Below are 23,300 nucleotides of genomic sequence, written 5' to 3' on the forward strand. Positions count from 1 at the left end.
CCCTTAAAGGGGTCAACCACCCTGCAACACAGCCTGATCCTCTGTCTCGTGTGCAAGCAAAATAAAGTATTTGTGAACATCTTGGGTATGCAAGAAATGCAGGACTGAACTCTAGACAGGTGGATAATAACACTTTTAGAACGAAATCACGATTTTAGTCATCTTATGCAGTAAATTTCTCCCAGCAATAATTTCACAGATCAGTTTTGGAGATCCTGAAGTTCCACAGATCTTTATTAGCCACTGGGGTCTATGAAGATTTACGTTTACTATCCCTTTGAAAGAGTCTCAGAAATAAAGTGGACACACACTACGTATTTTTCGAAGATACTAAAAATGTGCAGCAAGTGTTTTTTGTTTAAATACATAATTAAAATGACCCTTTAAAAGCTGAACTATTTGTATGGCCCAATTAAAGTTTCCTGAAATTCTTCTACAAATATGCCTTTCTGTAGATTTTTGAGAAACACTTACATACAGTTCATTTCAGAGATGCTATTCATACACCATGTTTTATTTAAAATGTAAAAATTTCTGAATCTAAATGGAGGAAAAGTTATTGTCTCAAAGAAAATCCAAAGGGGAAAAAATAGCCCTTTAAAAAGATGTCTAATTCTTATACATATATGGTCCTTAAAATGATTTGCATACAAATACAGGGATAATGGAACCAGATATATATATTAGTATGAAAAGTAAAAATTCATATATACTGTTTTAAATACAGTCTAAAGGGAGCTGAAGTTGTATACATGACAGTAAGTAAATGCTATACTTGCAGATTAGACATTAGTTTTCTTCTCAAGGGATGGATTTCTGCTAGTTTCATGTAGGGTCTTGATAGAATGTCTTTCATCTTTTCTTGGTACACTCTCTCTGCTGCTAGTCCTGATTCATATTCTCGCTGCTTCTCTTCTTCCTCAGCAATGTGGGCCTGCTGCTGATAGGTAATTTGAGCCTGCAGCTGCTCCCGATATGCCTTTGCCTCCTGCATTTGTCTGCAAATGACATGGCAAATGTCTCATTTAGGCTGTGTCTACACTGCCACTTTCAGCGCTAAACTTCAGTCATTCAGGGGTGTGAAAAAACACCCCTGAGTGACAAAAGTTTTAGCACTGAAAAGCACCAGTATAGACAGCGCTTTATTGCCAGGAGCTACACTCCTGGTGATACAGCTACCACTACTCATTTGGGTTGGTTATTTTTTTATCGCCGGGAGAGCTCTTCCCTATCGATAAAGCATGCAGTGGCAGTGCTGTGACATGGGTAGTGGAGACCTACTCTTAGAAGTTAAAGATAGAGAATTAACAGCTCAGATTTCTTGAGGTATCATTGAACAATCTTCTGTGAAATACTGCTTAAAACTCCTACTTGTTATCATTAACTACTTTCCTAATGAATAACCACCATATTTTAATAAACGGTAAACTCTTTGGGGGCATGTAGCGAGGCGGTGTGGCTCCCTTCCCCCTCAGGGAGGGTTGAGCCCCGTCAGTCATCCATGGGGGCAGGGCCGCTGAGCGGAAGTCCCGCCCCTCAAAGGGTCAGGCGGCGACCCGGAAGAATAAAAGCCGGGCCCCAGCCTTCAATTGCGGCTCAGCCACCGGCAGGAGCAGATGTGCCTGCTGCTGCTCGTGACTGGGAGGCTGCCCGAGCCAGAGGCCGAGACCAGGAGCCGCCAGAGTTGCCTCGCCCCTACTACGACGAGGAGCCGCCAGAGTTGCCTCGCCCCTACTACGACGAGGAGCCGCCAGAACTGCCTCGCCCCTACTATGGCCCCGAGGAGCCCCCACACCAGGCGTGGCCCGACTTCCCCGAAACCCTACCGGACCTGCCGCCCAGCCCGGATTGGGAGGAACCGATGGTCCTGGACGTCTCTGGAACAGAGGCCCCGGACCAGGTAGGAATAGAGGGGGAATTAGGAAGTAGCCCGGGGGCAGCTGACTCCAGTCAGGCTGCAGAGCTACCGTTGCCCATGTCAGTGTGTTGCGGTCAGGACCCCCACTGACCACCAGTAGCGGTGACAACCGCTACCAGGGCCCCGGACTGGAACGCAGAGGAGTGGGTGGGCCTGCGTTCCCCCTGCCACCCGTAACCGGGTGGCAGATTCTCCCTCTTCCCAGTTGGAGAGGCCTGTAGCTGTTTAAACTGTGTTTGGTGCCCTGCCCAAACCAAGGGCTGGGCCCCCTTTGACTTTGCCACTGCTCTGCCCTGCCCCGCCCCAAAGGGACAGAGCCACTTGTAACTGCGTGTTTGGTGCTCTACCCTGCTCCAAAGGGCCAGACCTACTTAGAACTGTGTTGGTGCCCCGCCCAAACCAAGGGCTGGGCCCCCTTTGACTTTGTCACTGCTCTGACCTGCCGAAAGGCCAGAGCAGACTGTAATCGCAGGGAAGACATCGAGGCCAGTGTGGCTACCCTCCCCCTCAGGGAGGGTCGAGCCCCGGCGGAACCCGTCTACAGGGCACAATATGTCTTTACTGTGTCTTATAAATCAGAGTACAATCTCAGTGCTTAACAAACAATGATCAGTGAACAAACAATCATTAATCAAATAACAAGTTGTATGCTTCCCCCCCCCCCCCCCCCAAAATCTCTAACTCTTTATCTGTCTGTTATTGTGGTAAGGAGATGACAGAGGATTATATAGAATATACTTAATTGTTAGGTCTAGGTTTTTATCTGGCTATGTTTCATGCCTGCAGCACCTTAATATCCAATTTTCCATCTCTTGTTTTTAAGATAACTCTATTATGTACTTCAACATAAGAAGGCAGGCCAGAGATTCCTGCCATGGCCTTATGCTAACATTACTCTGAGAAATGGCTTGGGAGAAGAAAGTGAGTTCTATCCCAAGACCTGCACTTAACCTTTGGTATCCTCTGGAGTGCTGTTTGAACAGCCCAACTACCTACCTCGGGTATTTTTAAAGCATCCATCACCATGGTACTTAAGTGTCAACAGTTTCCTCAAAACCAGTGCATTAATGAGGTGCTGTGTGAGCCACGTGGCAAGACTCTGCTTCCTGACACTGACAAAACAGTGATATGGCCAGCACCTCTTCCTCCACAGAGTGTGACTGCCACCAAAGCCTAGAGATGGTCTGAGAACTTTTCTGTTAACCGTAAAGCTGTTGCCAAAACACCATGGAATGAAACAGATATTGGCTCTGGAAGGGGCTACTCCATTATTTTCTTCAAATAAGCATCAGAGTGGGCAACAGTATGGAAAAGGAATCAAGTGGATAAAACATTATGGATAGTAAAATGAAACTGTAAAGGAAGGCCTGTGTACATGACATCTAGAACCACTGTATTTCAGAAAGTGCTAAGTACTAGTACTCTTTCCTCAGGCAAGCATAAGCTAGTGAGTATTTGTTCAGATGGTGTGGTCTTGTGTTTCAATGCCTGAATGCACTGTCAGTCGATATTCTTCAAGGGTGGACTGAATTTTGCAATAAGCCAGAACATTCCAACTCTTATGCTTAAGTAGTTGAATTAATCTCTCAAAACTCAACATATGGGTATGTACTTACTAAAAACAACCAGTAAGCTCAAGACAATTACACTTGGTGGAATACAACTGTGTATGAACAATCAGGTTTGGGTGGTTGTGTAATACCAATTTCAGTATAACATAGGTACTACTGAATAGTCAATAGCAAATTGGCTACACAGTATAGCATCTGCAGAGAAAATTTGTGCAGAATAAAGCCCATTGCTATTACACTGCTACTTCAGAATGAGAATTATTCAACTCTGAAGAGCTTAAGACTCAACTTTATTACAAAACTTACTGATATCAGAAGGAAAACATACCTTAAATATTTTTCTTTTTCTATAGAATTGAGTTCTTTAATGGCTTCAGCTAATAGTTTCTTGTCCTGGGCAAGTTCTTCCTGCTGCTTTGCATTTCTCTCCACTGCAAAAGAAAAAATAAATGCACTGCTAACCTTGGAAGAATGTAAACTTAAACCCAAATAGCTTATTCTAAATGGCAGGCTTGAGTCTTGCTGCTTCTGGAAAGGCACAAAAGCAATAGGAGAGATGTTGTTGGTATTTTTCCACCCACAACTGTCACTTAGAAGAGAAGATTTCACATATACAATTTCAGAATATTCTGAAATAAAGGCTTACTCCTACAGTCTTTATTTGATTAGTCTTTGTTTCACTCATGTCAATGGGATAACTAGCATGAGTAAAGGCTGTAGGATTGGGCCCTAATGCAATAGCACTATCTTATCTGTTGTAATAATATCTATGCAGTATGTGTCCCCAATTCTGTGTGCCCCCCTCTCGACCCCATACCAGGGTCCTCCATTTGTCCCCCACATGCACTTGGGGCCAAATTCTGCTTTCAGGGAAAGCTTGTGCCATCTCAATTGACTATGACAGAACTTGCATTCACTTTACCCTGGGCAGTACTTGACCCACAGACTAATTGTGCTGAAATTTCTTACACTTCTCCTCAATCTGCAGTCGTCTTGTATCCAGGACATCTTTCATTAGCCGTTTCCTAGCTTCCTTTTCCAATCTCATTTGCTCAGCCTTCTTGGTCCAAGACTTCTCCATCTCTTCCTCTAGAAGCCTGTCCATTTCTTTCTCTCGACGCATCTCCTCTTCCAATTGTTGAGCCAGATATTCCCGATACATCTGCTGCTCCTTGAACAGCTCTTGCTACAAAATGTAGACAGTATATAGACTTTCAAAAAGCTAGCTCAAAAAGGCATTTCAAAAGTAATTTTATTAATGGGAAGCAGTGTCTGGTGGTGGACTAGGAAAAAGACTGGGAGCATGTCTATGCTGCATCTGAGAGCAAGACTCCCAGCCTGGGTCCACAGACTTGCGCGAGTGCACTAAAAACAGCTGTGTAGATGTTGTGGCTCAGGCTGGAGCTTGGCTTCTCAAGCCACCCTACACTTCAGACCCCAAGCTCCCAGCCAAAGCGGCACCATCTACACAGCTGTTTTTAGCACACTAGCATGAGCTCTACTAGTAGATGTCAGCTGAGCAGGACTGGGAGGCTTGCTCCCAGATGCAGCACAGACATGCCCTTGGCTTCTTTTCCAAACTGCCACATCTCACTGTCACTTAATCACTTTGTGCTCCAGTTTTACACTGGTCATTCCATTGAGTTCAAAAGGATTTATACTGGATTTACACTGATATGAGAAGAGAATCACGCCCTATCACTGAAAAGTATTCTTACCAGAGAGTTGTGCACTTCATAGTATCTGTAGGATGAGCTCATTGTACACAGCAGGGGCTCTTTGCATCCCTCCACAGCCTGCATAAACTCTGTGTGTGCTACCCTCCCTCTATTTCAGGGACTCCCCCACCTCTCCATCATGCCAGGGGTTCTGTGTTCTCCACACTCCTTCCTTCCCCCATACCAACGTCCCTCATTCCTCTGACATGCGAAGGGCTCTGTTTGCTGCCCCTTTGCCTGGTGGCAGGGGCCCTGTGTCCCTCCCAGGTTTCCCTTTTCCCCATACCATTGCTTTCCCCCCAACATTGGCAGTGGCTGTGTGTATTCCCCTCTGAAGCTGATAGGTCTGCTGATCAGATGCAATGGGCTCTGTGTCTCTCCGGCAGGGTTTTGGTCCTTCAACAGGGCCTCTTGGGGAGGTGACAGAATTGTATGCTCACTCTGTCCAGTCACTCAAGTGGGGTGCTCAATAGCACTCTGAAGGGTATGGCTCAAAGTACACTGGCTCCTTAGCACAAGGAACAGGATACAGGGCCCTTCACCTCAGGGGACTTCTTTTAGACTCTGCTCTCTTCCAGGCCTCTCCCTGGGAGGTGGGAAGCTCAGCACTCTGCTCTCCACCCAGAGCTGCCCAGGAGGTAGTGAGCTTCCCCAGTGTCAAACCCCTTCTCCATTCCTGATAGGACTTGCAGATGTGGCAGGGCAGGCCACAGCAGCCAAGAGCAACTCCTTAACTCCTTCCTGCCTGGTGCAGGGTTTGTACACCCTGTCACAATCCTCTATCCCCCCCTGCCAGTTTTTCCATTTTTAATAGGATTCTGTCCCTTGACACTCACAACACTCCCTGACATTTTGGAATTGGTTGGATGTGGCATTCAAAAGTTATTGCATTACATACAAACAGAGAAATGCCATCAAGGTGAGTTCCTACATTCAAAAGCTTGGCCAATTACTGTAAAAATAAATTAAACCTGAATTTGAAACAAAACTCAGTTCAAATTCATGAAATATTTCCAGCATTATTGCATCTTACCAAGACTGAAAACCTTTCTTTAGCGTCGGAAGCATCATTAGGCTAAAATTTACATTTTTGATGAAATCAAGAAAAAAGTTTCATAAAGCATAATGTAATATTTTGAATTGATGAATCTAGATAGTAAATTTGAACACAGAAGAATAATTTGAGCCAGCATGATCCAACTTAGTTCATTTATAGCACTTTCTTCTGTAGATCTCAAAGCTCTTTACCTTTTTTTTTGTAATCATGATCCCCATTTTGCAGCAGGGGAAACTTAGGCATTGAGAAATGAAGTAACTTGCCCAAAGTAACACAGCAGCTTTGTGGCAAAGCCAGGAATAGAACCCAGACTAGTGACTTTTAGTACAACAACCTATCTTCTAAGGACTCTCTAGCCCTATTTTGAAAGTAAACTGCTGTGCTTTTAAATATGAAAAAACTCCTTAAAATCCTAGGGTAAATCACTTACAGAATACATAGACTCATTCATACAAATACATACATTTTCTAACTACATAGTTCAAAATTATTTTTTCTTTCAATTACGTGCCAGAATCTGAGTTTAGGACTCTGACTTTTTCTTGTAACAGCCATTAACTTTACCAGTCTTGTCTATGCTGAAAGCAAAAACCTCCCACTGTTAAGAACACCAGTTCAGCTCCACTACTGCTAGCAATGCTGGGTACCACCAGTGTTTTAAGCACCAGGTCATCTAACTTTGCTCTGAACAGGTCTGACTGACATGGTGCTTTAAATGCCAGTGGCAGACCTGTACCTTTTCTATACCAGGGTTCCCGCTGTTGCCTAACCCCAGTGGAACGGAACCAATGCTATGAATGCAGGAAATATTTGCAGCATTTCCCTAACATGCACTAGCTTATAAACACCTAAAGCAGAGTAAAGAGTGCACTTCCTTGCTCAACTTTAATGGTAACATGCAAAAGATTTTTTTTGTTTCCAGGCGGTCGTGAATCTACTTGTTTTTAATTTAAGAAATAGCAGGTTTCTTGAACTCAGATGTTTTCAGGAAACAGAGATGTTTATTATGAGCTCTAACACCTTAACTGAAGGGGACAGGTATTGAACTTTAACAGAAACATCCCTTCAATACTAGGAAAGGAAGCTGGAGATAAATAGCAGGATTCCCTTCCCTTTTTTCCTGCAGGCTATCTTTATAAATCATAAAAAAGCAAAAACCCAAAAGCACAATGCAAGACTGAACCTTAAGTGCTAGTGAATTTGTAGTAAAGACAGAGAAGTCTGAATTCAAGTCAGCTTGTGCCATTTAAAGCATTTCAATTGCAAACTTATATCTAGCTAATAATTAAAGATTTTAAACAATTTTGTTAGTATTTAAATACATTTCAGTTCAGTTTAAATAAGATTTATTTTTCTCTGCAGTTACAAATATCCAGTCAACAACATCCATGAAACTGCAGAAAGCTTAGCATTAGACTTTCTAATTTATATTCCCAGCCAGGTTGTGTAAAGCTCCAAAAGAGCCACTGACTTGAACACAGTAGAAGCAGCATGTGGGTCAGACCAGATTAGATTCCATGATCCTCTGGGATTCATCCTTTGCCCCAGACCTCTAATCTGGTCAAGTGCAAATCTAACTAATGCTATTCATTTTAAAATGTTTCCCTCTTTAACATGACAGCAGGCTCCTTTAGAAAAGTACAGCGCAGGCAAGAATCAATGAAATATGCAGTCAAAGACCTTAATAAAATATAAAAAGATTTCAAAAAAAAAATCAATTTATAAACAGAATAGAGCTTGATTCCAATCTCACACCTATGTAACGCCATTGAGGTCAATGGAATTAGTCCAAATCAGGAGATCAGACACAATTTGAAAAAGATCAAATGCCCTTTGCTCTTACTTTTCTTTGATTTTTTCCCTCTGTGTCTTCCTGGGATTCATGGGAAAATCGTTCTAGGATCTTCATGTCTAGAGCAAGTTCCTCTTGTTTTTCCTGATTAAGACGCTTCATCTTTGCCCGAGCTGAACTGATCAACATGTCCCTGTGTTCCTTCTGTTTCTGTAATTTCTCCATCTGAACCCGCTCATTTTCTAGTTTAAACAGCTTCATTTCCTCTTCCTGCAACAATAAAAGAAGAGTAGCTACCTTGCAAGATCACTGTATAACTTAAACTAATCCCATCCATCTTTTTTTTTTTAACTGGAACATATAAATGGGAAGATAAATATTGAAGATTTTGTTTGCTGATGCAAGGGGATTTCAGATTTACTATTGTCATCTAATATGGTTATTAAAGCATTAATATTTTAGCATATTATTCATTAGAATTCAAGATTTTCTAATTATCATGTATGTTTCATTGCCAAATGGGGGGATTGGTGCTCTCTAAATACTTATGATGGGTAATGATTCATACATTGTTGCAAATCAAGAGTAGCATCAATTCATTATTTGTATCTGAACACTTCAAAATTTTCAGACAAAAGAATCTGTGTGCAATAAATATTAACTATAGCCATTTTCTAATAATAGAGCCAATCTTTGCTTCCTGTTACTCTGAATTTTCACTGATGTATCTCCACTGCGCTACACGGTTGACTCATATTTAGCTTGTGGTCCACTATGACTCCCAGATCCCTTTCCAGATACTCCTTCCTACGCAGTCATTTCCCATTTTGTATGTGTGCAACTGATTGTTCCCTCCTTTTGCCTTTGTCCTTATTGAATTTCGTCCTATTTACTTTGAACCATTTCTCCAGTAAGTCAGGACCATTCTAAATGATAACCCTATCCCCCAAAGCACTTGCAACCCCTCACAGCTTGGTAGCATCTGCAAACTTTATAGATGTACTCTCTATGCCATTATCTAAATAACTGAAGATTGTGAACAAAACCGGATCCAGAACTGATCCCTGTGGGACCCCACTCATTATGCCCTACCAGCATGACTGTGAACCACTGATAACTATTCTGTGGGAACGGTTTTCCAACCAGTTTTGCACCAAGCTTATAATATCTCCATCTAGGTTGCATTTCCCTAGTTAGTTTATGAAGTCATGTGAACCAGTATCAACAGCTTTGCAGTAACTCCTCACTTAACGTTGTAGTTATGTTCCTGAAAAATGTGACTTTAAGCGAAACAATGTTAAGTGAATCCAATTTCCCCATAAGATTTAATGTATATGAGGGGGTTAGGTTCCAGGGAAACTTTTTCACGAGACAAAAGACTATACATATACAGCAAGCAGGAGTCTCTGGAAGCAGCTCCAATGCAGAGGGCAGAAGCAGCACATGGCAGTTGTGGGAGGGACAGCTGAAAGCCGGCAATTGCTAGCCTGCTAGGAGTCTGCAGCACAGGGAAACAGGGAACTTACGGGAGCGGGGAGCTAATAGAGGGGCTGCTGGTCCACCCTGGTTTCGAGCCCCCACCAACTAGCTGCAACGGGCTGCTCTTCTTGCAAGCAGTGGACAAAGCAGGTGGCTGCCCAACGACATTAGAAGGGAGCACTGCACAACTTTAAACGAGCATGTTCCCTAATTGATCAGCAACGTAACAACAAACCAACGTTAACCAGGATGACTTTAAGTGAGGAGTTACTGTACTAAAGTCAAGATATACCACATCTACTGCTTCCCCCCATCCACAAGGTTTGTTACTCTGTTAAACAACGCTATCAGGTTGGTTTGACACAATTTGTTTTTGACAAATCCATGCTGACTGTTACTTATCACGTTATTATCTTCTAGATGTTTGCAAATTGATTGCTTAATTATTTGCTCCATTATCTTTCCGGGTACAGAAGTTAAACTGACTGGTCTGTAATTCCCCGGGTTGTCCATATTTCCCTTTTTATAGATTGGCACTATATTTGCCCTTTTCCAGTGTTCTGGAATCTCTCCCATCTTCCATGACTTTTCAAAGATAATCGCTAATGGCTCAGATATCTCCTCGGTCAGCTCCTTGAGTATTCTAGGATGCACTTCATCAGGCCCTGGTGACTTGAAGACATCTAATTTGTCTAAGTAATTTTTAACTTTTTCTTTCCCTATTTTAGCCTCTTCTGATCCTACCTCATTTTCACTTGCGTTCACTATGTTAGATGTCCACTCACCACCAACCTTATTGATGAAAACCAAAACAAAGAAGTCATTAAGCACCTCTGCCACTTCCACATTTTCTTTTGTTATTCCCCCACCATCACCATTGAGTAACAGGACTACCTTATCCTTGGTCTTCCTCTTGCTTCTAATGCATTTGTAGAATGTTTTCTTGTTACCCTTTGTCTCTAGGTAGTTTGATCTTGTTTTGTGCCTTGGCCTTTCTAATTTTGTCCTTACATACTTGTGCTATTTGTTTATATTTATCCTGTGAAATTTGACCTACTTTCCACTTTCTGTAGGATTCCTTTTTGATTTTTAGATCATTGAAGATCTCTTGGTTAAGCCAGAGTGGTCTCTTGCCATACTTCCTATCTTTCCTACACAGTGGAAAAGCTCCCCTTTTTAAGAAAATAACTGGATACCATGCTGGGACATAAACTGTGCACTGAGCCTGCAATTCAGCTTCAAAGTTACTGTTGGCAATGTAAGCGCTCCAGGGCAGAGATGGAGTCTGTTAATCTGAACTGGGAAGAGTCCAGCACATTTTTGAGCACTGTAAAAATAATAAAAATATCAGAAATCACTGTATCTGAGTCACTCCACGTATGATGATGATGTTGAACAGTTAAAGAGAGAAGAATGATACAGAGTAATGGCAAGTTATTGGAGGAGGAGGCAGTTTATACAGGTTTTTGGCCAAATTCTATCTTCAGTGTAATTGCATGAGAATGAGGTCAAATTTGATCCACAGTGTTTATTCTACATATGTTTGTATAGTTGTGGTATTGAAACACTGTAAATATGTTAAAAAACTGACAGTCTTATAGCAAGTGAGGACTGAAGTGCAATGGAAGAGATGTACAGGGAAACTTGTGTAGTGCTTGCCCAACACCTGGTCAGACTAGCATGACCATTGCCACTTCCAGGAGCACTACATTTATCACTAAAATGGGGGAAAAGAAGGCAATGTGGGTAAATAATAAAGACTAATTCAAGAGTGACAAGTGGTTTCTGGCTACCTCAGTTTTTGGGTGCCTAACCTGAGACACCTTAAAGATGCCTTAGCATGTCTCAATCAGGCCCCTTTAAGATGTCTCAAGTTGGGCACCCAAAAACAATCACTATTCACTTTTGAAAATGGAGACGTACATGGGTAAATTCATGTTTACAATACATCTTCAGAGGAGGCTGAAGAAAAAGTTAACAGCATCATGTAACCACTCAGTGGAAAGAGTAGCTGAGCCCTCAGCTTCGGAGAGCAGTAAGTCAAATTCCAAAAAGATTTCACAGGGAACCACTGTCAGGCATCAGAAAAATCAAGAATTAATGAGAGATTCATAGCTTATGTATCGTAAAGCCAGAATGGACCATTGTGATCATCAATGAATGGAGATACAGGATGAAATCATTTGAAAAATAAACGACAACAATGGAATAAAGATCAAGCGTGAGATGGGATGAGGAGTGAATTAGGAAATACATCTCTAGTAACAATTGTAAAATTTGCCAACATATGATAGAGATGCTAATGCCAGAATTATTTACCCCATTCTCCAAGCTTCCTTAACACCAGCAAGCAAATTATCTGTTTAGGCCTTTATCCCAAACTCATCATTGTAGCATCTGAGTGCCTGAGTCCAAAACATAAATGTTTGTTACCGGTATGCAACATCAGCCAAAGCCATACCAATCATCCCACTGACTGATATTCCAGCTGCCAACACCAAATAAGTGTGCTAATGTACAACACTCTTTGTTTAGGGTACCCTCCTCAAAACAGATGCAGGTTGCAAACAGATTAGTTTGCCAGCTCCACTCTCTGACCTCCAAAGAGTAGAGTGATAGTCTAGTATTTGATACATAGCATGCACAACACTCGACTGCCAAACCAGGCCCATGAGATAGAACAGGGCTGTATAATAGTAATAATGCAGCTACTACCCAGGCTATTTAACCTCCCTGCTCTCAACCGACTTCTCCAGCTAGAAGCAGTCTGATATCTATGAATGGCAAAAAAATGAGCAGTAGCAGCTGTGACAAAGGACTGATCTGCATCCATGTTGGATAATGTCTGCAGTGCACTGCATCCACTGTACGATGGTGTGGCATCATGTGATGGCAGCACAAAACTCCCACAGTGTTCATCCTCTGGAGGATATGGACATTCCAGAAAGGCTGAAGCCTGTTTCTGCAAAACACACCTCTGCACCATGCATGTAAATCATATTAACTTAGCAATCATTTTCTAAGAGCTACAGCTAGCACAGGTTAGTGCTGTAAGATGGACAGGGTCCAAGACAGCAAAGATAGTATTATTTTTCTCCCTAAATAATCCATTTCCATTGCAATGGCTAGTAGAAATTGGCTATGCTGTGCCTATTTATCAATGCTGCCAAAGCATTTCTGAACATTAGACGAGTTTAATAGAAGGAGCAAAATTGTCTTCAAAGCAATAAAATGCTATGATATTATTGTGTAGAGAGAAAACAGCTTTCAAATAATTTGTGCTAGGCCCTAACATAAACATGTTGATAAAACAAGGTCACGCAGACATACTTTGCTGTCCATTGCCTGTGCTCAACCTAAATGAAACCTCAAAGTAGTAGTAGAGGCAGACACAACATTGAAAAAATGATGTTACCAACTTCCACCTCTTCTTTCACGGAAATGACTTTTAGAGCAGACTGCAAAGCCTATCTGTTTTAATATTTTTTTCCCCAAAGGAGTACGTTGAAAGACAGGTGCTTTTAGTTTTGGCGAGGTGTGCCCTGAAAGTTGCCCTGGAGCAAACAGAAATTTTCCTATGTGTGGTTTGAAATGGTGTATGGACTATTTACTGCTACATGGCAGAGATTTTCAAAGAGACCAAAGGGATTTGGATGCTTAATTCCCATTACTTTAAATGAAAGACAGCTTTAAGTACCCTTAAGTACCCCGTGATTTATAATAAGCATCTATTATTATCGAGTGCTCCGTATTATTTCTATTACAGAGTGCTTTAGGCCACACCAGGTTCACTGTGCTAGATGCTGTAGAAATATAGGCTATTTTCAAAGCAACCTGATGGAGCTGGATGCCCAATTTCCATTTTCTCTTTGAAAATCACCGCCAAATACTAGTAGACAGTCCCTTCCCCAAAGCTAGGCTCTGAGCATTTCAGTCATTGAAAACCACACATAAGAAGATTCTATTCACTCCAGGTCAATTTTCAACCACTCCCAGCCCAGTCAGACTAAAAACATTTATCCTTCAACCTGTTCCTTCAGAAAAATTTTATTAACACAGGTGAGCTTTGTAGCCTGCCGTGAAAAATCAGCAGCAGATCCAAGTCAGGTGCACACTAATTTAAATATCCATGGAAGTTAAAACTTTAATTATGACCCTGCATTGAAAACAATATCAAATTACCACTAATTGAGCCTCTTCTTCTTTCAGTCGCTTTGCCTCCTCTTTTTGAGCATCCAGTGCAGCTACCTGGGCATTAAGCACATTCAGCAATTCTTGATTCTGTTCGGATTTTTTCTGGAAGTCCTCTATCCCTCGTTTTTCCTTGGCTAATCGGTCCTCTTCCCAAAGCTCTGCAAATATCTGTTCCTCCCTCTTCTCTTGCTTCTTCAATTCTTCCTTAAGGGCCAGTTGGGCCAGTCGGTCTGAACACACCTCCCTCTGATGTCTCTGACTCCATTGTAAACGAACCTCTTCACACTGTTCTCTGAACATATATATAATGACAAAAAAAGTCGTAAGATAATAGGCAGCTAGTTTGGTGACTTTTGATGGAAACAGAGTCAGGGTCCAATGATCTGAGCACAGGACACAGAGCCAGAAGTTGCTGAATTCTAAAACTGATTCTAACACCAACTCTTGCTAAGGCCTGGGAAAGTCACTAAGCACCTCATCTTGCACCAGTGAAGTCAATAGGAATTTTTCCATTGACATTAATGGGAGCGGGAGCAAGTCTTTAAGCTACATGCCTCAGTTTACCCATCTGTAAAATAGAGACAATATATAATTATACACATTCCAACTTTCTGTCTTAGCATTTGCTAATAACTCTGAAGCTGAATCACATTCCGAAACTGATCACCAGTGCTGGAATCTCTGTTACACTGTTCAGTAAGAACATACCAGATTTTAGTAACATTTGATTAAATAAATTCAGACATTTTCCAGGATCATTTAAGAAAATGGCAGGAACAACCATGAATAGATGTTAGGCATCATTCAACAAACAAGCAACACACCTGTTTAATGATATAACATCAATAACACAATTTTAGCTTTCATTTATTCACTGCACCTGCATTAAAGAAAATGAATATTTTACCTTCAATTTAAGGTAAAAAAAATTGATATTTCAAGAGCACTTCTGCTTTAATTTTTATAAGTGAACTCCAATTAATATCAACATATGCTATCAGTATATATTTAGTGTGAACAATTTTCAAGCATTTTAATTCACTCTATAAACAGGTTGTGTAGTTTCATTGTTCAGCATCAACATAAAGTAAAAACAAAAAGAAAGGTAACAGATAATGGTGAATATTTATCAGCATGAAGAATTACCATCCTGAAGAGCATATATGCATTTATTAACTAAAAATATCCCACATTATTTAATGCTCATAGAAAACCATCTTCAACAGTTTATTGCAGTGCTCACTTAGGAATTCATTGTGATCATCAATATAGAATGATCATTTACTGTATTTTATGAACTACCGTGTGACAACTGGTAGTTTATTTGTATAATGTGCAATTTATTATTTTATACATGGACTATTTAGTCTGATAATTTTGTATAGCAAAAATTATTAAATATTCATCAAACTATCCTCTAGTATTGCAGTTATCAGGGTGGAATATATAAGTGTCATAACTGTAATAATGGAACAAATACCAAAGAAATCCCATTATTTAGGATTTTTTCTCACCTAAAAAGATACTTTCATGGCTGACAAACAAAATTTTAATTGTAACAGATTTGGATGTTGCTACTGAGGACCTGTCCATAATGAACATTGCCCCTTCTGGCTCTATTATCATCTGCTAAGCACTGACAGCGAGTCCGGTGCTGTATAAGATACAAAGAAAAACACTTCCTTTGCTCCAATGAAATTACAGTCTAAATAAACAGAACTGTACAAATCAGACACAAAATGCTCCAGGCGCCTCAGAAGATGGTTATGCCTTAGGTCCCATGCCTACAATGGGATTCAAATGCACAGCCCCTTACTCTCACACTAATTCTCATTAACTTCAGTAGAACTCTGCATGCACATCCCTCTCTAAGCTCAGGCAGTAGAAGCCTGTGCATTTAGCTCCAGAGGTCCCAGGGTCAATCCGTCCACTGATGACCTGGGTCTGTGTCAGCATTACAAGTAGGGGCTCGTCTGGGATAGCAACTGGGAAGTCTCGGAAGTTCAGGACATGCTTCCTCAGCTATGGGTAGTATGTAACTCATGCCTGCTTGGTGTGGCACTCTGTCCCCCTCTAGTAGCACCAAGCACAGCTAGAGATTGATGAGTCTGCTACAGCCTTAGCTAAAAGCCAACTGGCTTTTAGCTCATGCAGTACAGACTCATATACTGAGGACAGGGCTACACTAGAAGCATTACATTGGCACAGCTGCGCTGCTGGAGTGCGTCTGAGGAAGACACTCTATGCTGATGGAAGACTCTTCTCCTGCTGGCATAATTACTCCACCTCCGCGACAGACAGAAGCTATGTCTGCAGGAGAGCATCTCTTACTGACATAGCACCGGTGTTGACAGCGCTTAGGTCAGTTTTGCTTGGGTGGAGGGGGATCTTTTTCTTACATAAGTTAATTGATTTAAGCAGTAGTGTAGACCTACCCTAAGCTTCAGAGGTCCCAGGTTTGATCCTGCCCGCTGATGACTGGCGTCTGTCAGCATTACACCTGTCCATGGAGGACAGGAGTTCATATAATCGTAGGACTAGAAAGGACTGCGAGAAGTCATCTAGTCCAGTCCCCTGCACTAGTGGCAGAACTAAGTATTATCTAGACCATCCCATCCCTGTTTTTTCAATTTTCCCTCATAGGTCATGTTTTCTAGACCTTTAATCATTTGTGTTGGTTTTCTCTGGACTTTCTCCAATTTGTCCACATCTTCCTGAAATGTGGCACCCAGAACTGGCCACAATACTTCAGTTGAGACCTAATCAGGGCAGAGTAGAGCAGAAGAATTACTTCTCAGGTCTTGCTTACAATACTCCTGCTAATACATCCCAGAATGATTGCTTTTTTTTTTTTTTTTTTTTTTTTTTTTTGCAACATTACACAGTTGACTCATATTTAGCTTATAATCCACTAAGACCCCACAGATCCCTTTCCACAGTACTCCTTCCCTAGGCAGTCATTTCCCATTTTGTATGTGTGCAACTGATTGTTCCTTCTTAAGTGAAATACTTTGCATTTGTCCTTATTGAATTTCATCCTTTTTACTTCAAACCATTTCTCCAGTTTGTCCAGATCATTTTGAATTTTAATCCTATCCTTCAAAGCACTTGCAACCTCTCCCAGTCTAGTATAATTTGAAAACTTTGTAAATGTACTCTCTATGCCATTATCTAAATCATTGATGAAGATATTGAACAGAACTGGACCCAGAACTGATCACTGTGGGACCACACTCGCTGTGCCCTTCCCGCTTGACTGTGAACCACTGATAACTACTCTTTGGGAAGAGTTTTTCAACCAGTTATGCACCCACCATATAGTAGCTCCATCTAGGTTGTATTTCCCTAGTTTGTTTGTGAGACAGTAACAAAAGTCTTACTAAAGTCAAAATTTACCACATCTACCACTTCCCCCATCCACCAGGCTTGTTACCCTGTCAAAAAAAGCGATTACATTTGTTTGACACAATTTGTTCTTGACAAATCCATGCTGTTATTTACCACATTATCTTCTAGGTGGTTGCAAATTGATTGCTTAATTATTTGCTCCATTATTATAGCCCCACTGTACAGAGGTATGGCTCTTTAGCTCAACCTGCCGTAGCTCATGCCATTTAGCTCTGGAGGTCCTGGGTTCAATCCCTTGTGTGTCAGCCAAGATGACAGCTGTCACACAAGAAACTAATCATACATGCTTCTGAGGATCACTGCTTTACATTGTAGGGTTTTTCCTTAACTGAACTGGTTGGTGGCAACATTTTTAGTTAGCAGGGTTAGCACTGATGGCCTTGAAGGGAGACATGAGTTTTAAAGAGGGATCTATGTGAACAGAAGGTGGAACACCTGGTGCACAGATATAGGGACTGAAGGGAGACAGCATGGAAGAAGGCATGAAGGGGTGGGGGAAGAAGAATCTGGAAGGAGTGGTGGGGCATCTAAGCTAGTAGGGAGAACTGATAACCTCTCACCTAAGCCAACAAAATTGGGAAACTATATATGTATTCTGGGCATTCCAGAAGCTATAGATAACCATGGCCTTGATATCACATATGATAAATGAAAGGCATAGACATTTGAGGCCTTGCAGTAGCATGAATTCAGTTTAAAAGCTTGGACAAACAAAGCTTTTAGACATTGCAAGCCTGGCTGCCCACACTGATGTTGCTTTGTGTTGGCACTTCAAGTTAGCAACAGTGCTCAGCACCTTTCCAGCCTGTTGGATGCTTTGGTTAACATGCTTTAGAACAACATTTTAGTTCCAGTTGCCTTTTCTCACAACAGTCATTTTTTTTGCTTTTCATAGAGCTCAGCACGACTTGTAGGTCAGGTGAGAGGAGACTGAAAAAGATGCAAATTCTGTGATAATACAGAGATTCTGAGTGTTGCATAAAGAAGTACTTGCTGGTAGATCATTTTCTAGGATTTCACTTTTGATTGTGGGCTACATTTGAGTAGCTGGTATAATATCCAGTTTCATGCAATAGAATCACATCTCCTTTTCTAACAAAAATATTGGGTTTTAGACATTTAAATTGTGACTTAAAAAGGAACCTACAGAAGAACCAAAACTATATATTTTATATCCTCACTTTTTTTTATTTTTATAAAAGTCCACAGATGCCTTGGACTGTGTCGTGTTATTTCTAGCACTTTAATTGATGCCCTGCCTTAATACAGCTAACATGCCATTATATGCTACTACCACACCTAAAGAGCCAGCATGAGGGAGTGGTTAGGACATTGGACACCTTCTCAAATTTGTTTATTTCTTCCTTTGTAACAAAAGGATTGATAATACTTCCCCTTTTCATACGCTGTCCTGAGGATGAGTTCAGTTCTATAAAACGCTCTGAAGATAAGAAATGCGAGGTAAGTGCTAAGAATTACAAATTAGGCTCACCGGGATCTTGCTGCATGTATGGAGTGTTAAACAACTATAAAATGCTGTTTCCAATTTAGTTATAGTTAATCTGCATTTTAACTTTTGGGTAGAATTTGGTGACTGGACAACAAAATAATCAATATTAATGAGAAAATGTACCGTTTCCATAGCGTTCCAGAGGAAATGTATAGTTCTTCAGATCTGAAAGATATTACCCTAAGGAAAACTATATTCCCTTAATACAAGGGGTTCAAAGTTCTCTCAGCCATGAAGGGATTAAAATTTTTGTTATTTTATTTCATGCAATCTGAATGTAGTAGTTTCAAGTCGTTTATTAGTTTCATGCAACCTGAATTTAGTAGAATTCTCAAGGGAAAAAGTTTGCCATGGTTAGAATTTTAATAGAAAATAACTATAATTGCTTGATTCCATCAAAGTAATTCCTTCAAAGCAATTTTTACAGCAACATGTGAACATCTGCTCCCCCAGATGGCTGTTTTACCTCTTGACTTTGCTGTCCTAAGCCTCTTAACATTAAAAATGCACACTATATATAGTAATTTCCAGAAGACAGAAGCCAAATTTACTTCTCTCACAGTGATTTATCCATTTAATGGATCTGAGACAAAACTGCTGTGATAACAGCCTTCTCTGTGAGATGCTTGCAGTGTTATCACAAGAAAGAGGGGACATCTTTTTATGCAAATTCTGGCATTGTAATTTTCTCTAAAATATATACATAAGGAAAGTTCTCTTTGGCTGCAACTAATAGGCTGGGGAAGAAGAGAAAATGGAATGACTCAAAAATTAAAAAAAGAACAGGAGTACTTGTGGCACCTTAGAGACTAACAAATTTATTTGAGAATAAGCTTTCGTGGGCTAAAACCCACTTCATCGGATGCATGCATTGGAAAATACAGTAGGAATATATATATATACACACACACACACACAAAGAGAACATGAAACAATGGGTGTTACCATACACTCCATAACGAGAGTGATCTGTTAAGGTGAGCTATTACCAGCAGGAGAGAAAAAAAACTTTGTAGTGGTAATCAAAATGGCCCATTTCCAGCAGCTGACAAGAAGGTGTGAGGAGCAGTAGGAGGGAAAAATAAACATGGGAAATAGTTTTACTTTGTGTAATGACCCATCCACTCCCAGTCTTTATTCAAGCACAAAGTAAAACTAACATGGCTGCTACTCTGAAACCTGTCAAAAATTAAAGTTGCCAGTGATTTAATAAAAAAAAGCTATAAAACCATATTTTAATAAATAATCAGGCCCAAAGCAGCAGAGATTAGCACCACCCTCTAAATTACAAGAATCTTCCAAAATGTTTCTACAAAAGTCATCCCCATCTTTCCTAGGTTTAACTTCAGCAAGATGTCCTTCATCCAGGTTCCAATCTCGTTTAGGCATCAAGATAGCTAGGATAAAATGCTTCCAGGGATAGATGGGATAGAAATAGAACCTGTTTTCCACACTGTTAGTTGAGTTCATAACTCACATTTGAGTTCATAACTTCTCACCATCACCCCCTGTGGTTTCATGAACTAGGTGAGAGAGAATATGAAGCTTTGCAGAACTACACCCAGGAAAATGATTATGGCTGAGGTACAACTGGCTATTACAAGCTTCTGAGAGAAGCCCAAATAAAACAGGTGCCATCTCTACCCTGGCCATTGCACCGGCTCCTCAGAGAATCCAGGATTAAACTCAAGGCCTTGTTCTTCCTCTTCAAAGTTTTCAAATATCTGAGTCCAAAATATCTCAAGAATAACCTCTCTCCCACGACCAGGCTGTAACACAACCACCAAGATAATCTGAAGCAATGGAAATATTGCTTGTGAGTACAGGGGACAAAGCTTTAATTCATGGTGATAGAGTACCCTACCACAATTAGAATGACATCAGCTTTTGGAGACTTTAGGAGGAAGAGACCCTTTCTTCCCATATACCATGACACTAACCATCTCCACTCATTGGGGAAAAAGGGATTAAAAAATACTAAGCAAACGCATGAAACTGGAAGAAAGAAGGATAATACCTATCTTAAGAAGGAGATCAAAAGATAATTCAATCTGTGGACAGTTTGTGCTGGCTGTACTGCAATTTTTTAAGGCTCTCATATAAAGGTGACAGTTGAGAGAGATGGGAATTCACTGCTGAGCTGTACTTCCTTTGTGCCAGCAAAACCAGTGCAAAGGGTTACATGCAGTCAGGGGAGGAGGTTTCTGTGTGCAAAAGGTCCTCTTCCCCCAGGAGATCCAGCACAGAGGACGAGATAGGAGGAAGGAAATGGCCAGAATGTTCCTATTTCTAGGGCCGGATTTAAGGGCAGATGTCAAATTGGACAACATCTGTCACATTTTGCAACACATGAAGCACTTGCTACTCCAAGTTCTCCTATTCATTCATGATGCAGAGCTGAAGGACACTTTTCCTAATGTGTGGATAGTTTTGAGAATTCTGCTCATGCTGCCTGGTCATAGTTGCGAGTGGTGAGCACAGCTTTTCAAAGTTCAGGCTCATTAAAACCTATCTTTGGACGAGGGTGGCCAATAAGAGACTGACATTGCTTGCTAGTTCATCACTTGAAAAATGCCATTGACCAGTCTTTGGATCTCTCTGAAGCTGTTCCTCAGTTTGCAAGAGCAAAGTGGAGAAAAGCAAACTTTTGAACTAAAGGACTAGAGTTTACATTCTAAGGCTGTCACCTACTGTAACATTATTTAATACTGGTCCACAGCTCAATTTCTTGCTGTTTGTCCATTTCAATTATTCTTAAAATTAAAAAGTTTCTTTAAGCTTATAGGAAATTAATATTTTTATTTGAAAATATGACATGAATAAATACAGATTTACAGATTCTAGCGTGCAAATTTATCATCTTATATGACATGGATACATTATGCATGCAAATCATGCATCAAAGTTGTGAAATGGAATACAAATGCAATAAGATATTCAAAAGTTTAACAAATGGGGGGGCGCCGAAGATGCCCCTTACCTGGGGCATCATTCGGTGTAGGGCTGGCCCTGCTTATGTCCCAGTGATTCTGTATCATTATAATAATCCATGTGGCCACTGCAACAGAGATGCAAATTTGGATAGCCCTGTGGGCTCCTTGAGTTCATACTGGGAGCCACACTGGCCCCAGGTAGTTCAAGAACAAGGAGGGGGCAAGCTGCCTCTCTCAGTGCTAATGCAAGGATCAAATCTACAGAAAACGACAATGGTTAGGCTGTCGATGTGCAGAGACCACTGCCTATCATGCTCACCAATACTGTCTGATTGTTTATTTGTACTCCCACGTCTGCTGTCTTGTCTTATGTTTAGGCAGGGGCAGAAGCGATCTTTCTGTTTCTTGTTTTTACAGTGCCTAGCACAATGGGGTCCAGGTCCATGACTAGGGTGCCTAGTGTTACAGTAACACTAATAATATGGGACAGAGACTGGAACTCTTGTCCTGGGAGGTTGATACTTAAAAGTTAAAAAGTAGCTACTGCTTCCTGTTAATTCTATGAGGACTTGCAACAAATAGGCACTTTAACCAGAGAAACTCTAAGAAAGTTTATATGTGGGCATCTATAGGACAGGAATTATCCCAAGATAAAAGGCCATAGAGCAAAAGGAAAAGAAAAAGGGAACATCAAAACAGAGAAGTACCAAGAGTAGGATGGGAGGGAGAAAGAGGTAACTAAGTCCTATGAAAGACTGAGTGGGAGGCAGAATCACCACCAGAGCAGGTACAGGAAAAAAAATAAGTGATAGTACAATTCCCTGTCCTACCACCTCAGGTCCCAGGTGCCATCAGAATCCTCTCCATCACATTACATCTTCGTACGTTACACTTACCTTTTCATTATCCTATAAATAAGCTTAGTAAATTCTGAGAAACAGTTCAAATATATGAACACAATATGATTACTGCAAACCATGAAGTGACTAATGAAAATGCTCATACCCAGCACTGCAAGAGCTGTGGTACAAACAACAAAAATGCTCAAATCCCATGTAGCATAACTATTTAGGAATAAATCATTATCTGTGTTAAGAAATGTTTATTATCCAATAAAAAAATCAATTTTTCATCTAAATATTTTGTCTCTCAAGTGAAAAGGGATGATATGAGGGATGACAACCTTCTCTGATCACACACAGCTGTAATTGATACAATCATCACTCATGGGCAAAGCCGATTCTTTCAGTTCACTATGGTAGCATTTTGCATTCCATTTTTCAAGAACTAGCCCAACTCCTATTCTCTTAGCTTTATGTTACTATCTCCAATGCTCCAATGGCAACTTTGTAAACCTAATTTTCAAAGGCCTTCCAAAAAACTGTGCACCCACTTCTGACACACGCAATTTGAACAGTTCACCATGCAATTGCTTAACTGGGGTGTGAAAATGGTTGCATGTGCAAACTACTGAGGCAGTCAGGAAATGTGACCTTGGAACAATTTTAAGACCAAAGTGAGTTTTAACAGCTTAAATTAGGAACAGACAGAGAGAAGAGATATAGTATAAATTGCAAGGGCCACATTTTTGAGTCGGCATCTGAATTTGCACCTGCATATGTTTCATGAGCACCTATCCCAGCACACAAGATCAATATCTGAGAGAGTAATAAAACGTTTGTTTGAATTGGGTACCTTGGAGTTTAAGGAGAGGGTACGC

At 40.8% G+C, this 23,300-nt stretch overlaps 1 protein-coding gene across 1 annotated transcript in view; it reads right to left on the reverse strand.

Moving 5' to 3' along the window:
- Positions 1-204: 204 nt before the first annotated feature.
- The window catches only part of CFAP53 (cilia and flagella associated protein 53), a 31,626-nt gene continuing 8,530 nt past the window's right edge, over positions 205-23,300 (reverse strand). Inside the window, exons 4-8 of the mRNA XM_050944736.1 lie at positions 13,718-14,021; positions 8,108-8,326; positions 4,459-4,675; positions 3,818-3,920; positions 205-998 (exon numbers count right to left, since the gene is read on the reverse strand). Of these exons, the coding sequence (XP_050800693.1) occupies positions 770-998; positions 3,818-3,920; positions 4,459-4,675; positions 8,108-8,326; positions 13,718-14,021 (1,072 nt within the window). The 3' untranslated portion in view covers positions 205-769. The remainder of the gene's footprint in view (positions 999-3,817; positions 3,921-4,458; positions 4,676-8,107; positions 8,327-13,717; positions 14,022-23,300) is intronic.

This window comes from Gopherus flavomarginatus, chromosome 3 (genome assembly GCF_025201925.1).
Source record: "Gopherus flavomarginatus isolate rGopFla2 chromosome 3, rGopFla2.mat.asm, whole genome shotgun sequence".
Taxonomy (NCBI): Eukaryota; Metazoa; Chordata; order Testudines; family Testudinidae; genus Gopherus; species Gopherus flavomarginatus.